Genomic DNA, 18,152 nt, shown 5'->3' with positions numbered 1-18,152 from the left:
TACTCTTAACAATTTTCTAGTTAGAGTTAGAGGACGATAAGGGCGAGGAGCTTAGCTACACATGTGAAAGGCCGAGGTCAAAGTAGAATACCAGTCTAATGACACGCTCGAGTATATACAATGATCGTTTTTTTTTACTATTCTGACAGGCTGTCCTAGACAATTTCCCCTATTTACAGGTCTCATTTTTGGTAGAGATACTCTACACTACTCGACAGGGTTCAAGGTATATCCCCTTATAATATTGATCTGACACGCTCGAGTAACTCCCGAATTTCTCTCTAGGGCTCCCCAACTATGATGCTATATCTCTTTGTGCTGATGTATAAGTCGAAAATATCAGATCTAAAAAAACTGGGGCTGGTATACAATAAAAACTGGTCTCAAAAGAGCTGCCTTAAAATATTCAGCGATATGTTCATATTGTAAGGTTCATACATGCCCCAATTCTATTCTCGAAGACCAAGAGGTTTCAGATTACGAAGAATTCGATATTCTAGAAAAAATTTGATATACCAATCTGACGAGGAGCGCGAGGACAATAAAGATCTTTTTCTTGTCCATGCACATCTGAGTCCACTGCTACGAAACGTGCAAGCATGCACCTCTATTTGTATTATTGTGCCTACTTTTTGATTTGAATGAGTTAACGGTTTCTTTATTTTCATATGAGGCACTGAGGCATAACCTTCAACCTAACACCGATTAGAGAGAATGGGTAATTTTTGCTTTATTCAACTGGGGCACCTAAAAGCAGACATGCTCCTAAAATCGTTTATTGTAAAAAAGTATATATCGTTGAATACACATGATATAGAAGTCGCAAGTCAATTTTTCATTCTTCAAGCTGAGTTAGGAAAAATAACCTAATTTTGGCGATCGATTGTGGTTGATCCACTTCGAAGATTTGAATAATTTTGATATCATTGATAACTTTGTTTTCTCATCTACAAAAGAAGTAGGAACAAATTTTTTGACCGATGCACTCTCCTCAGTGAAAAAAACACAGTGCAGAAATTCCGAGGTTTCTTGGTCCCAAAAAGTTAAGCCTTGAGAGAAAATTGTCGCAAACTGATATTTGAGATGACCTCCGTCGTTTGAATCCATTTTCATATTATTAGCAGTTTTTAGGAACCAAAACCCAAAGTTGCCTGGGCATCGCTCTGGAATAAACCTTGTCGTCGCATAATGAAAATCCGATTTTTAATTGCGTAGATCATTGGATCTTAAAATCATTAAAATTAGCGTTTCAGGCACACATGGACGAAAAATAATAAAACATGAAGAAAACATCATGCTGAACCATGGCATTTCTATAATATCAAAAAGTTTTTGAGATTTGAAAAGAATATTAGGATGATATGGAAAATATGCGTCTTCAGCCGCGTACACATCTGAGCAAAACAGCCGAATGAGCACATCGCGCCGAATGAGCATTCAGATGTGGACGGACCAAACACACCGCACCGAACGCGCTCATGTTGCGCGGTGCCGATCCGCAATTTGTCGGTCCATCAAAGAAAATTCGTGCTCGGTGTGGACGGGTTTAGTTGACATGTTTCCTCGAACCGAACGAGCACATTTAAATATGAATTTCTCGCAAGAAACGTGTTTGAATTTAATAAAATAGTATGAAAACCGCCCCATTTTGTCGCCTTACTCTGAATGTCGTGCAAAAAAAATGTGCTGTTGAGGCTACGGTCTCGACTTCTTTATAGATATAATTGTGAAGACCATCTAGTACGCCGTCGCCTCTTCTTCTTTAGCAACTCGTACAGAATTATGAAAGAGGCACTAGCACAACACACACAAGTGTGCATCAACACAAGTGCACAAGTTTTTCATCCTTAGAACATAGAATGATTCCTTTTTTCTAAGTTTTCAGTTCGTAAGCACTGAACTGACACATCCGTTGGAGCGGCTCCGAACACATGCTCATGCTGTTCCGTGCGTCGGAAAGAAAAATTGTCCGCATAAACGCTCATTCGGTGCGGCGTGCTCATTCGGCAATTTTGCTCAGATGTATACGCGCCTTTCGAAAAACATTGAGGAGCAGTTTATTTGTTGATATTGGTGTTGATTTATAATCTATTCTTCCTGCTCAGGTAACATCCGTCTAAGTTATTGTGTAATGTACTAAATTGCATTGAGAAGAATAAAATATTGATTTTTTCATGTAGACGAGTATTATGCATATGAATATGATTCAGAATAATGGAATATTTCAGTTGTTTTTCCGATTGAGTCAGAAAATCACTCACCTTTATTTGGGAGAACCTCGGAAAAAAGTTCCACATGATTATTAGGTACATTATTAAACCTTCTATCTTCGGCAACCCCAGCCGAGGATGACCCGTCTCTTGAACTTGTCGGTTGGCATATATTATTATGTTCTTCCTCTCGATAATCGCCAACGTCATTTCTGATACGTATGTCCAAACTTGATGAGCTACTTCTGGAACTTAACCAGCCACTCTGCTCACTTGATGAGGAACTCAGATATTTTACGTTTGAGTATGATAATCTACTATTCAATTTCGGGAATAAATAAGGCAGTGATTCTGAATGTAACACGAATGGAGGAACTGTCTCTTTATCTAAATCTGAGGTACTCTTTGATTTCCTGATGGTTTCTGAAATTTGAAATAATTGTAATAATATTAGCGTGGAATTATTTTTCTCAACAATGCAATAATAATCCAATAATAAAATTTTTATTTATTACCGCTTATAATAATCAAAAACTGACCAAAATTTTGACAGTTTTCCTAAGTTTCCAGATAACTTTAGACAATTATCATATTCAAACTTCAAACAGAGTGTTTTTGAAGGTGACGACAACTGACTTGATAATGATGAGTGACAAAATTCAGTATCACCTTTTTCGAATGAATCCCATCCCATTCATAATGCAAATCAGCAAGTTTATCTGCCATACCCTGAATATACCTTATTATATTCAAGGCGTTTGCAGAGACTCAAAAAAGTCCAGTAAATACGTCACAGCATGCGTCAAATACGGTAGTTCCGATTTTTTTTATGATGTTGGCCTAATGAATAATCCAAGTTTGTGACCTCGAGCGCCGAACGCAACTCTGTCAAAAATCTTTATGTTCTTAAGGGAAATACTCGACGCAAGAAGGGTTTTACAACTCTTTCCTTCACTAGGCGCACTTCAAATTCACTTGAAGTCTCCTTACATATAAAACACAAGCCCACGCTGGGACTGGGATCACACATTATGTAGATTTTCAGTTAAACGGCACTCACATGATGGACAGCAGGCCAATTGAAATATTGATAAATCATAGAAATGGACTTGTAGGTCGAGTGAACCAACAATTTAATAATCTTACAGCGTTTCCGAAGCGGTATCTACCGGTGCAAATGAGAAGATTTTTGAGTCGAACTTAAGTCTGAAGCCCGTTTGCAACAGCCGAGAATTCTCTAGAGATTTTACTCGTAAATTCATCGCCGTGAATTCTCTGCAGTTACATACAAAATATCCTCTGCTGTTCTTTTGCCAAAATTTTGTAAAGGATTCTCCAGAGAATTCTCGGCTGTTTCAAACGGGCTTAGTATATAAGTGGAACCTAGCAAAGAGGGACATTTAAGGGTATGCGGTGCAATCTGGCGTCAATCTCGGAAACTATTGGGTCTACAAAAACTATTCTAATATTATATTGTAGTGAATTAAGTATAATTCAAAAACGTCTGAGCAATTGTCTTTTCGAAAACTTGTCCTTCAGGATTATAATGGCCAAAATGTGAAAAAATAACGAATTTTTCGATTTTTGAAAGAGTTGCGTTCGGCGCTCGAGGTGACAAACTTGGATTATTCATAAGACCAACATCATAAACAAGTCTGCAAAAAATCAGAACTACCGGATTTGACGCATACTACCCCATACTTTCAGGCTACAAAGTTACTGGATTAAAATTTTTGAGTCTATTTCAAGCTCTACCAACTTAAAGGGATTCGTATCTACTTTCACGTTATTATTCACACTAAATTTTTATGGATTGGAGAGAAAAAAAAATTGGTAGTAGTAAATTCGTGTTTTTCAAACCAAATCAAATAGTGTATTTCCGAAGGGCACGTAATTTAGTGAAACCTATTCGTTAATATTTCTAGTTTTCTTAAAGTTTGAGTCTGAAGTTTATCAATACCTTTCTTCTTCGTAGAGATACATCATAAATAAGCGATCTACCCCCAACATAAAATTATATACCTTTTCAAGTTCAAATTGGCACTAATCAGAATCAAAATGACATAGGTCAAAATCAAACTGACAACATCAATTTCACACTGGCATTAATCAGAAGCAAATTGGCAATAAACATAATCCAATTGGGAATTATGAATTTGAATCCTCCATTGAAATAAAATGTTTTTAATGAAAAAAAATTATTGAATGATATATATACATAGTAAATATCGTGGGAATCAATTGAAAGCATTTGAGAATAACGAATTTTCTCGAAAAATTTCATCTTGCATATCCAATGCAGAAGGTAGGAATCTTTGGAAATGAGGGACGAACTTTGCACAAAATACAACCGTTACCTTGCCAATATTTGTATGAAGGATATTTTCTAATCTCTGGAAATTCTTGATTCTACCATTTCGTTTAATTTATAAAACAGAGACGGAAGATAGTCACAATGGATCCTGCGTTTTTTCAACGAATTATCATAAAAAGAGACGATATCACACCCTTATTGTGTTTCAGAATCAACGCTCATTAGGTATACTTTTCTCTATAATTTGGATATTAATTATTTCATTTCGCAAACTATTCGAAGATTTGAGAGACTCCGAAATCATTCATTAGTTATACTTTCGAAGTGTTGCAATCAGAGAAACTCATTACTTTTGAACGAAAAAAAGACAAGAAGTGCTGGTAAGGTGTGTTGATCTGTGTAATCAACTGATTCAGTTCGATTCGAACTTTGATATTCGATTTTTACAGTTGCACTTTTATTTTGTTTATCGTCAATTTGTAATTGATTATTGCCAATTTGCTTCTGATTGATGTCAGTTTAAAATTGATGTTGCCAACTTCATTTTGACTAATAAATGTAATTTTGATCCTGATATGCGCCAATTTGAACTTGAAAAGGTATAGTGGCGTCGAGTCTCGACAGCTAGGAGACCAATACACGGCCCCATAAAACCTGATGCAGAAACCAGTTAAATGATGTTTTTTCATTTCCCTATGGATCGAGCGTATGGGGCTTCTGGGCGTTGTTATTTTGTTAACTTCGTAATTCTGTTAAAAGATGCATGCATCCAGATGAGTTTCTTGTAACTTTTTAGCGCTGAGGTCCTGTTTCAGAGTTAAAATTTAAGCCGAGTTCAACATTGAACCTGTCAAAATTCTACGGAATTGTCAAAGTTTATCTGGGCTCAAAGTTAATATTAGCTTGAACTTGAACTGTACTACTAGGACTAAGTATCATGAGGACCATATTTTGTAGCTGTAGGTATGTACAGAGATGCTGAAAATTTGATTCAGGTGCTGAAAGTAAGTTTTTCCTCAAATATACACTTCAATTTTCGAGCTGTTTATTTCAAAAGTATCGAAACTTCGTCATCTTGAAAATTTATGGGTAATTTGACTGACTGGATCAGATCAACCACCTCTTGAAAAGCAGGCTCATCTTCAAAAACACCTTGCTTGTTACTTAGCGCCTTTATATCCTACATTCAGAATGTGAACTTTGATAACTTACTCGCATCATCCGCTAAACCTAAATTCCAACCACTAATCTTTTTGAAACAAGGCAAGCTTTCTACCGAACTGCTAGAACTAATATTTGCTCCATTTTTTGATTTAGTTTTGTGCTTCGAATATTTGATTTCTCGTTGTCTATGATGTTTATTTGTCAGTCTAATTGATGATATTCCTTTAGTGGAAGAACTTCTGATAATAGCGTTTTTGTTAGTTTTATCCACCCTGTGATTCACGCCGTCCACGAGAAATTTATTGGATGTAAAATGTGGTACTGAGTTGGAGCAAGGTAGACTTTTTATATTAGCATTTGATGTTTCGCTGAGCGATTTGATGAGTTTTTGGCCAGATTTCTTATCCTTTTTCTCGGTCGAAATCTCGGTAATTCCATTTTGTTCCTTTCCATTTGTTATCCAGGTTTCCTTTTCTAACATGTGCACATAATTCTGTAGAGAAGAACTGTAACCCACTTTTGTTGATTTCGCATCCTGATTCATCGATGATGAACATATGCATCTCTTTTCCCTATTCAAATTTTCAACCGAATATACCCTTCCGTTCGTTGCATCAATGTTACATCTTTTTTTACACACTTTTTCGTGAGTGTTTCGGTGGAAGGTAATATCGTTTTCTCGGTTATGGGTTTGGGGAGGTAATGAATCATTCCAGGAATGGTGAAACCAGTTTCTTTTCTCTATCCGTAAATGATCAAGAGATTTGCTATGTATGGTGGGAATTTTTGCTCTTTGTGTGTTCACGGCGAAATCACAAGAATCTGTGATAATCAGTCTTTTTTTCGAACATTTTTTATCTCTTTTAGATGATATTTCATGTGAACAAATTCTGGTTGTAGGAACTGCAACATAAAATACCTTTGTTATTGGATTCCTATCGAGAATTTTCGCTCCGAACCTCTTTCGTTTCCTGTTTGCAGATGAAGATGCCGTGCAGACTCTTGTAGACCTTCTGTGAAATCTTGATATTGATCCTCAAAGATTATTGGCATCGTGGAACTTTCTCCGTCTAAGGCAGTGCACTGAACAGGGAGGGAGGGCAAGGTCTGCATATATTTAGATCTGAAAAAAATTGCTTGTGAAAATTTTCCACTTTTGGGACGTTAATTTAAAGAGGAAGAGGGCGAAATAAAAAATCGTAATTTAGACACACAACATCTATTTATATGAAACTCCACCAATGTTAATATCTATAGTCCATTCAAGAATGATTGACATCTCGGGTGGCTATGGAAAATCGAATTTAAGTTGGTAATAGCCCGTAAGTTCAGATTTTGTGTTGCGGAATTCAGGTTGGTATTGTGAATAAACGGCGATCCACAGACCAATTATTCTATGCGCTCCCCGAAGGTAATTTGAGTTTTGTGGAGCTGTTTACATTCTTAATTTAATCCAATAAATTGAAAACATAATTATATCAATTTTGATTGCTGATTGATATGCTCTGAATTTGAATATTTCTTGTTTTCAAATACTCTTCTAGGTTATATTTGAATATTCCACGTCTGTGATTGAAACTACAGAAATTATTGAAGCTCTTTTATGACCAGATTTAAGCTGCGTCTGGACTTTCAAGTCCTACTGGGATGTCAATCATTCTTGAATGAGCTATATAGTCCATTCAAGAATGATCAATCCCAGTACGACTTGAAAGTCCAGGCGCAGTTTAAATCTGGTCATAAAAGATCTTCAATGATTTCTGTAGTTTCAATCACAGACGTGGAAATTATTGAAGATTTTTTATGACCAGATTTAAGCTGCGTCTGGACTTTCAAGTTCTATTGGGATGTCAATCATTCTTGAATGAACTATACAGGGTGATTTTTTTAAGTGTTTCATTAGAAGTTTTCGAGGAAGGAATTGTAATACAGATTCAAGATTTTGGATTTTCGTTTTAGAGAACATGAACTTTAAAAAAAAACCCTCATTATAAGAATTTCTTTTTTCGAAAGTAGAACAAAAGAAAGTACGCTGATACTGTTTCTTGTATAACTTATGAGGAAATATTATACAGGGTGTCTGAAAAAGGGCCCCAAACTGAGCCTCGATAAAACTATGAAATCTCACTTTTTTCAAATGGCAACTCTATAATTTTGTAATTCCGATCGATTGCCCGTCAAAAACTACTTAGAGTGTCCCCAACATTCCATGCCTCTAAAATCAGTAATTTCGCCGTAATTGAATAAAATTCGAATTTCGGGAATAAATCAAGGTTTCTTAGTCTAACCATAGATTTATTAGGATAGAAATTTTCAAGAAGGCTATGTCTGTTCATTTATAATGCATTTTTGAGAACTGTCATTTATACTTGTTTGATTAATCGGGCACTATGCTAAATCAGAATTACAGTAACAGTGATGTATTAAATATGTTCTTCATTTACGGTGAATGTAACAAAATATTAGAAAGGGCAGTCAGAACTTTCAACGAAAGAAACCCACATTTACCACCTTTAACAAAATCAAAGTTCAGGAGGTATCAAAACAATTTTCTCCGTAGTGGAAGCATTAACCCAAAACGGAATCGTGTAAAAACAGTAACAGGTAATGAAGAACTTTGATTTTGTTAAAGGTGGTAAATGTGGGTTTCTTTCGTTGAAAGTTCTGACTGCCCTTTCTAATATTTTGTTACATTCACCGTAAATGAAGAACATATTTAATACATCACTGTTACTGTAATTCTGATTTCGCATAGTGCCCGATTAATCAAACAAGTATAAATGACAGTTCTCAAAAATGCATTATAAATGAACAGACATAGCCTTCTTGAAAATTTCTATCCTAATAAATCTATGGTTAGACTAAGAAACCTTGATTTATTCCCGAAATTCGAATTTTATTCAATTACGGCGAAATTACTGATTTTAGAGGCATTGAATGTTGGGGACACTCTAAGTAGTTTTTGACGGGCAATCGATCGGAATTACAAAATTATAGGGTTGCCATTTGAAAAAAGTGAGATTTCATAGTTTTATCGAGGCTCAGTTTGGGGCCCTTTTTCAGACACCCTGTATAATATTTCCTCATAAGTTATACAAGAAACAGTATCAGCGTACTTTCTTTTGTTCTACTTTCGCAAAAAGAAATTCTTATAATGAGGGATTTTGAAGATATGGACACTAATCTGTGACAACCTTTTTTTCAAAAAATTTGATAATCAGGTTATAATTCAAAAACCGCTTGAGTGGTTGCACATATCATACATCAGATCAGTTTAAAATTAAACGAAGAATTCGAATATGTAAAAATATACAGGGTGTTGCATTTGAAATAACGAAGTTACATTCGTTTCCGGTGAAACCGGAAGTAGATTCCGCTTGAAAATATTTTGCAATTAAAGTTCATGTTCTCTAAAACGAAAATCCAAAATCTTGAATCTGTATTACAATTCCTTCCTCGAAAACTTCTAATGAAACACTTAAAAAAATCACCCTGTATAGTCCATTCAAGAATGATCAATCCCAGTAGGACTTGAAAGTCCAGGCGCAGTTTAAATCTCGTCATAAAAGATCTTCAATGATTTCTGTAGTTTCAATCATAGAGTGGAATATTTAAATATAACCTAGAAGAGTATTTGAAAAGAAGAAATATTCGAATTCAGAACATATTAATCAGCAATCGAAATTGATATAATTATCTTTCCAATTTGTTGGATTGAATTAAGAATGTAAACAGCTCTACAAAACTCAAATTACCTTCGGTCAGTGCATAGATTCACAATAATTGGTCTGTGGATCGCTGTTTATTCACAATACCAACCTGAATTCCGCAACACAAAATCTGAACTTACGGGCTATTACCATCTTAAATTCGATTTTCCATAGCCATCCGAGATGTCAATCATTCTTGAATGGACTATATGTATATCGAACTAGTCAACCACCAGGGAGTATCAACAGAAGCATTATTTCATAGAGGAAAAGCAGATGCTGAATTAATTTGAAATATTATATTATCTACAAGCGTGCGCGTTCAACCTTTTTCTCTCACGCATCTCAAGTTGCAATGAGTAACTTTCCCAAAAGGTGCGGGAAAAACGCCTACCATAGCAGGGGTTCTTCCGGCACGCAAAGTAGTAAGCCGGTAAGCCCGTTTGCAACAGCCGAGAATTCTCTACAAAATTCTCGCAAGAAAAAGGCAGAGATTATTTTGTATGCAACTGATCAGAGAATTCTACCGAAAGTGCGTATGCAAATGTGTGTGAAGTTGGCCCAGCACTTTTTGATTTTCGAAAAAAAAAATTTTGTGCTGAATTGTGCTAGGTTTGTGCTGATTTGTGCCGTTGAAATTTTTGTTTTATTCCACACGGTTCTCAAAATATTTCACAAAATGTATAGAATGGGCTAGCCCAGCACTTATCGAAAAAATGAGTTTTGACGACTGAAACAGGTTGTGCTATGCATGTACAGTGTTGTGCCGTTCGAATTTTTGCGAAATTCCCTCTTATCTCCCGGAAAATCGAAAATGAAGAAAAAAGTTAGCCCAGCACTTTCGATTTTTCTTCTCAAAAATTAGTGGAAAAATTTGTGCTACATTTGTGCTGACTTGTGCCGTAAATATTTTCTCGAAAATTAGTCGGATTTTCCGGGAAATCGCAAAATTGAAAAAAAAGTTAGCCCAGCACTTTCGTTTTTTCTCAATGAAAACTATGTGAAAAATTGTGCTAGTCGTGTGCTAACTTGTGCCGTTGAAATTTTCACGAAAATCCTTCTAGTTTTCCAAAAAATTTAGATTTTGGAAAAATGTCAGCCCAGCACTTTCGTGTTTTTGCAGTTTAATTTTTTTTATTAAATTGTGCTACATTTGTGCTGATTTGTGCCGTTGAGATTTCCAAAAAAAACTTTCAACTTTTCCTTCAAATGGTGGATATCAACAAAATCAGTAGATTGCCTGAAATCAGTATAAATGGCAACAGGCCTAATACTCGTAAATTGAGCTTAATGAACTCCAGCGTGGATAGCCAATGACTGTAAAAGATTACTATTGTTTATAACTCAATTTTCTTGATACAGATGCAGATGCGTGACTCTGAAAATAGTTTACCGTTAATCTCAAAATCTTATATAGGTATATGGAAGATACGTTTCAGTCCGTGTATGAAATTAAGCTGAAAAATTAACAGCATGTAAACAACCATTAACATTATTTTTTCAAGAGTTTTATCTACAAGTTATAAACAATAGTAATCTTCTTTAGTCATTAGCTATCCACGCTGGTGTTTATTAAGCTCAATTTACGAGATTTCTCTCCTGAAAACTGAATTCTGGCAACATTGTTATCGTGATACACTTCTGATGATTTATGACGCTATGCAAAACTTGATAAGTCGTAGGTTGTGCTCGCAGGGTTGCCAACCTCAACGGTATTCGGCCTGTTGCCATTTATACTGATTTTCAGGCAATCTACTGATTTTTCTGATATCCACCATTTGAAGGAAAAGTTGAAAGTTTTTTCTGAAAATCTCAACGGCACAAATCAGCACAAATGTAGCACAACTTAATAAAAAAAATCAAACTGCAAAAACAAGAAAGTGCTGGGCTGACCTTTTTCTTAATTTCGCGATTTCCCGGAAAATCCGACGAATTTTCGAGAAAATATTTACGGCACAAGTCAGCACAAATGTAGCACAAATTTTTCCACCAATTTTTGGAAAGAAAAATCAAAAGTGCTGGGCTAACTTTTTTCTTCATTTTCGATTTTCCGGGAGATAAGAGGGACTTTCGTAAAAATTCGAACGGCACAGTACTGAACATGCATAGCACAACCTGTTTCAGTCGTAAAAACTCATTTTTTCGATAAGTGCTGGGCTAGCCCATTCTATACATTTTGTGAAATATTTTGAGAACCGTGTGGAATGAAACAAAAATTTTAACGGCACAAATCAGCACAAACCTAGCACAATTCAGCACAAAAATTTTTTTTTCGAAAATCGAAAAGTGCTGGGCCAACTTCACACACATCGTATGCAACGGTAAATAATTCACGGCGCATGAATTTTCGAGTAAATTCTCTAGAGAATTCTCGGTTGTTGCAAACGGGCTGTATACAGTAAATCAAATTCTGTCGTATGTCTCTATGCACCGAACCACCGTTACCATGGTAAAGGCATGCAGAATTACGTCTGTCATTATATACGAATTGATCAAATCAAATTTGATCTGTTTCGTGAAATTGATAAATTTATATATTTCAAGTGCTTGTAGAAAAAATATTGTTTCTAACTCTGGCGGACAGTGTCTTGCCCGGCAGTTTCGTGCAGGCAAGTATCACTTTCCGCGAATAACTATTACATAACGATTTTCCAAGACAGACACGATAGATTTTTGGAAACTGGGATAGGATATGAAATCCTTCGATTTTGTCGTTGCTTCATTTCAACAATACCGAATTAGGGTTCAAAGGAGTATTTACTGTTCTTCTTCAAGATAATTTCCGTTTTACAACTTGAATTCGTGAGGGGGGTAATTCAATATGATTTTAATAAAACACAATTGATTGGTCAAATATCCAATATATTCAGTTGATAGAAAGGTAATTTTCACTATATCAATTACTGAATGACATGTTGAATAAATGAATGTTCTACACCCCTTTCTCGAAACTAATATAATACATTTTCACACACCAATAATCGCTTATAAATACAACACATTCGTTAGTCGTAGGAAAGAATTCAAATTATTTTCAAATATCAATTGACAATGCTCTGTCAAATTCTAAACAGCGCTACCTACAGTGGGAAAAACGAAACTGATCCGATATCCCCACGAAATTAAAACAAAATCGAATCAGTGAATACACCAGAGTTTTAGACATCTTAATCGCACCAGAAAAGAGATTCGTGTCGGTCCCCGGGGACCGATATCGCAGTCAATGTGTTAAGAAGTGGCTTCGTTTTTTCTGTTTAGGCAAATTAGGTTGAGATAGAGACCTGCTTCCAGCTGATAAGCTGGAAATGGTTTCAAAAGACGAAGTACATCTAAAATATGGAAAAAGTGAAATTTGCGACAATTTTCTGCCAGGGCTCAACTTTGGGGACCAAGAATCCTGTGAATTTTTGCATTTTTGTTTGTTTTTTTTCGCAATTTTCACTGGAGAGAGTACATCGTACAAAATATTTGTTCGAGTATTATCCTTATAAAGCCATATCTAAGCAGGGACTGCTAAAAAAAAGTGAGAACCACACAATTTTTTGAGGAGGAATTACACCTAAAATTTTCCGCGACTATTTATTTACACCCTGTGTAAGGTGTGTAAGTGAATGAGAGTAAAAAGTTCACTTTAACTTCTCTCGCTGCATTCAACCCAATCAAAGAAGAGTTCCACAAAAACCCTACACCGTGGTTATTGAATAGGTACAAAATGTACAGAAGAAGTTATGATAAATCGGAGTTTTCGGTGAAAACCAAGAGTCTCTCTGAAAAATACTTATGAATTATTCGTTGAGATCATCGACATAGAATAATATTATATCTTGATGATTGACATCGGAATTTGGGTTAGTAATTTTATTTCTTACTAGCTTTTCTTTCCTGGTTACGCAGGGGTGGCGTAACTAATGAAAAAAATTGGACTACCCATCCTCGATATCTCCTTCACGGAATCTTTTTTTTTTCTTTATTCATGCCGCGAAACCTGGACAAATATGTGTTCGAGAATTATTTCTCGCAATTGTCAAAATTGTCAAAATCCTCGTAAAATATAGGGTACCCAAACGATTTGCAAAAATCAGCTGACTGTCGTTGCCGTGGGACACAGAAAGCTTTTTATTATCACTGTAAAGAGGCATTTCTAAGAAAGTTATAGTCTAATCACTCTAATCTATCTTCGGGAAAAACATTTTTTCCAAAAACATGCACAAAACACAAAACTCGACCAAAACAGCATAAGAATCAATGTAGAGAAAAGCTTGTATGCCCCATGGCAACGACCGCGAACGCAAAAAAAAGCTTTCTGTGTCCCACGGCAACGAACGGTCAGCTGATTTTGACAAATCGTTAGAGTTCCCAAAAATGTCTAAAAACATGGTGTATGCACTGATTAGATTTTGTTTTTCCCGCTTCGAAAATAAGAGATAAGTTTCGTTTTTCCACTGTAGGTAGCGCCGTTTAGGAATTGACAGTACAGTGACTTCATATACCACAGTGGCGACAATAGGCGTCCGCTTTTTGATTGGTTGGACCTAAGATGTCTAAAAACATGGTTTATGCACTGATTAGATTTTGTTTTGCCCGCTTCGAAAATAAGAGATAAGTTTCGTTTTTCCCACTGTAGGTAGCGCTGCGTTTAGGAATTGACAGTTGTCAATTGATATTTGAAAATAATTTGAATGCATTCCTATGACTTGCGAATGTGCTGTATTTATAAGCGATTATTGGTGTGTGAAAATGTATTACTTTCGAGAAAGGTCGTACAACATTAATTTAATGAATATGTGATTCAGTTTTCTGTATGGACAATCAAGAACTACAGCTAAGAATTCGGTGTTGTTGGACTATCACTCTTTGTTTTTGGAAATTGAGGCAGAGCCAAATCAGATGAACATTCGGGACGGATAGAGCTAACAGTTTTATGGCAACTTCATCAATATTTAAGCAATAAAGGAACTGTATTGAAAATACGTAATGTGAATTGTGAGCATGTACTAAGAAACAGAAATACTTTAATCTGTTCGAGTCTTCAAAATTCACTTCACTCATTGGAAAATCCAGACATACACATCCCGAATCTAATGTCACTCACCTTCTTCCTATTTCTGCGATAACTAGGTACTTCTGATAATTTGTGTCGAAGCTTCCTATGGCAGATCCTCGGGGATTGTAAACCAAGAAAAAAAATTCAGAAAATCTCCTCACTCTCATGCTGTGATGTTTTTTGCTCAACTTCTGTTGAATAGCTGTTTTACAAGAATAATGCAGTAAAAAATAATTCCATAATTTTATATTTTCGGCACATAATTCGGTTAGTGGAGAACTATCTCTGAAAGGAACATTTCTTTTTGGGGTCTGAAAATCAGAGAATATCGATTAAAAATTATTACTATAATAAATTTCCCAATTACCAAACCATAATAATGTTGTTAGTTTGTGATGAAGTAATGACACTAAGATCGCGGTACAAGCAGTCATGAGTAAAAAAAGGATACGAAATTTCCTTTGGCTTTTTTGGTATGGAATAGATTGAGATAGACTTTATTTTTTTGAGAAATTTATAGTGAACCTTTTAAGTTTATTTTTTGGGATAATTCTATACCCTCTGTACTTTCATAAAAGCAGTAGGTTGGCCATGAAATAATTTTCTTGAGTTTTTGTAACTAGACCGGAGTAAGGTTGGCATTCAAATGTCCTAAATGTCAAAACGGTGGTGTCATAACTAATCAGTGATGAGTAAATTGATCTTAGTTGTTACCTCCGCAAAAAATGCTTGCTAAAGAGGCAAGTGTTTCAGGAAGTGATATTTAGAATTGAGATCCGTTCATTACAATAGTACCTACCTAAGAGTATGGTATGTACTTTAAAATCAACAACACAGGTTGTTTCAAGATTAAGCGGATTAACCGGGCGCAGACCTAGGATCGGACCATAACCCACTAGTCGCCAAAATAAAATTTAACCTTAAAAAAGTGAACAAAAACAACAAAAATCTAAAGTTTTCCATAAGCGATGTGGACATCAATAAACTGAGGAATGAACTTAACGACAGCCTCGACACAATGACAGGGATTAATAGCAATACGGTAAACGAAACGTGGAAGATATTTCGAGAACACATCATTAAAACAATGGAAGCACACAGCAAACAACATCAAACCAAGAAAACAACGATGGATGACTGAAGAGATACATACTAAAACTCTTGGAAGAAAGACGAAAATGCAAATACAACACGGAGGAATATAAGAGCAAACAAAAGGAAATAAAGAACAAAATCAAGAATGCAAAGGAAAAGTGGATGACGGACAAATGCAAGAAAATGGAGGATCTGGAGAGAAGACATGATACCTTTAATATATACAAAAAGGTCAGAGAGGTAGCAGGTCCATTATAGATGAGGAAGAAGTTCTTAATGCATGGAGATAATACATAGATGATCTATTCGGGGACAATAGACCGACCACGATGACTGTTGTAGACGACAACGAAGGACCTGAAATCTTAAAAGTCCTATTTAATTTAAAATCTGCAAAAACAAAAAAGCAAGAGGACCTGATGACATCCGAGTAGAACTCCTTCAAGTTATCAACGAGAAAAACATTGATATCTTAGTTGAACTTTTGAATGATGTATACAACACGGGTGAAATACCAGAAGAATGGCTGAGATCTGTATTTATAACAATGTGAGTGGTCAACTTCTTAGGTTTCAGATCTTAGGGGCTCTGCGTAAACTCACTATCAGATCTAAAAGAAATAGAATTTTAACGGCGGGTTTTATAATCAAACCTAAAGTCCCTTTAATTTTAAAGCTTCCTTTAACCCTACTGAAAATGACGGTGAAGGAAGCAACTCCGAAAAACCGAGAACAAATGTGGAAAATATAACAAATCGCACCTATAGAAACAACAAAAAAACAACATACTACGAGGTGGCTTCCGAGTATTTGCTCGATTATGAAGCGAATAAATATTTTATTTATTTACATCAGGAGCATGTAGAAGAAATTGTTCAGCCTCTTCTTTACTTAATACCTTGGCCTTTTTTGGCGTATAACGCTCATTTTTTCGTTTCAGAAACGCTATTACCTTTTGAAATCTGCAAATGACAACTAAACGTCATATTTTTCAATACATTTTTTAAGGAAAACAAACCTGCGAACAGGGGCATTGTTGCGACCACGCAAGATTCATTCTTCCAATTATTGATTTGTTTTTTTTTCTATATAAATTTTGTTTTCAAATATTTTCCATTTTCAAATTCAATTCTCTTATAATATTTTCAAAAGCTTCTCAATTCTTTTAAGTCAAAATCACCTAATATTAAGTATCTTTCAATCCTCCCCCGTATATGCCTTCAAATTTCTCCTTCATCGGTGTGAGAGGAATTCTAAAGACACATGTTAAAAACAATTCAATTCAAATTGTCAACTGCGAAGCACCTGTGCTCCAGTGCAATATATTTTCGATATTCTACATTCTTCAAAATTTTCAAAGTTCGATGACTTCAAACTGGAAGATTTTCCGGCATTCAAACCAGATATAGTGAAACTCTGGCCAGAGCGTGAGTGGAACGAGTTTTCATCTAATTACGAAGATTCATCCAACACCCAAGGTTAAGTCCGAAAAAAAGGAAGGATTTGAAGGTATTTTTAAAAACTTGAAAAATAAATACAGTCCACTTGATCTCAATCCTCCAGGCATTTTCTTTCATTTCCAAGCAGCTTTTCAGCATAGACCATTTTGCCCATAAAGTATTAGGGCTGAATCTAGCTGATAGTTGATTCAAGTAGACCAACATCTTCAGTTACCCCAATCACACTATTTTTGTTTTGCCACTTTTTGAAGTCGTCGTATTCTCGCTCGTACCTTGAAGCTGATTTTGCAGGTAATAAACTTGAAGCTACACTGCAGGCTGTCTCAATAATTTCTTTTGGTACATTCATTTTCGCTTTCGCCAAAACAAATGTAAAGAAAAATAAACAGACATGTTCATGGCAACGCTTCCATAGCTTACGACATTTGCGACAAATTATTGAGATTTTTTTGGAATTTATCTAACCTTTTTACAAATGAGAAACAAATAAAATATAAAACAATACACGCAAGGTAACGGGTTTTACTGGCTCAAGGAGGTAACTGACTCGCCTGCGGCTCGTCAGTTATATCCTCCATTCCCCAGTAAAAACCCTCCTACCTTGCTAGTAATGTTATATACTATTACGTAAGAAATTTTCGTTTAAACCAGGCATGGGCAAACTTTTTAATTGGAGGGCCAGATAAACTGAAAAATTATCTGGGCGGGCCAAAAAAAATATATTTTTAAAAGTGATTAACTTTATTTTGATTTTTAACAACGACCTACATCCTGCAAAAAAAATGTTACAAGAATTAATCATTCTTCAAGCGGATATGAAGGATTATGTGAAGAATGAAACTGAATGACTTTCTAAAAGTTGTTCATACTCTGGTAGAAACTGGGATGAACTGATTCGCAGCAGTGATGTTAAATGCTGGTCACTAAGTCGGTTTCAAACGCTGCTTTTACGAAGATTCATAGTGGAAAACACCTGTTCACATATGTAGGAAGATGCAAACATCGCAATTATCTTCTGAGCATGTGTTCTCAGGTTTGGGAAATTTGATTTTGGCAGAGACTTATAGAACTTAATTTCAGAAACGCTGAGAAATAATTGCTTCAGTTCCGAACTACATTGCAACTCTATCAGTTCAAGCTGCAATTCCGGTTCGGC

The 18,152-nt window shown here is 35.6% G+C and overlaps 1 protein-coding gene across 2 annotated transcripts in view; it reads right to left on the bottom strand.

The window, feature by feature from the left end:
* The window catches only part of LOC123310232 (protein FAM135A), an 89,546-nt gene that overhangs the window by 35,968 nt on the left and 35,426 nt on the right, over nucleotides 1-18,152 (bottom strand). For both annotated transcript variants that reach the window (XM_044893689.1, XR_006537348.1), the window contains exons 6-9: nucleotides 14,491-14,753; nucleotides 6,648-6,811; nucleotides 5,737-6,591; nucleotides 2,262-2,633 (exon numbers count right to left, since the gene is read on the bottom strand). In XM_044893689.1, the coding sequence (XP_044749624.1) occupies nucleotides 2,262-2,633; nucleotides 5,737-6,591; nucleotides 6,648-6,811; nucleotides 14,491-14,753 (1,654 nt within the window). The remainder of the gene's footprint in view (nucleotides 1-2,261; nucleotides 2,634-5,736; nucleotides 6,592-6,647; nucleotides 6,812-14,490; nucleotides 14,754-18,152) is intronic.

This window comes from Coccinella septempunctata, chromosome 1, assembly GCF_907165205.1.
Source record: "Coccinella septempunctata chromosome 1, icCocSept1.1, whole genome shotgun sequence".
In the NCBI taxonomy this organism is placed as follows: Eukaryota; Metazoa; Arthropoda; class Insecta; order Coleoptera; family Coccinellidae; genus Coccinella; species Coccinella septempunctata.
Note: the sequence above shows the minus strand (reverse complement) of the source record. Positions and strands in the feature narration are given on the sequence as shown.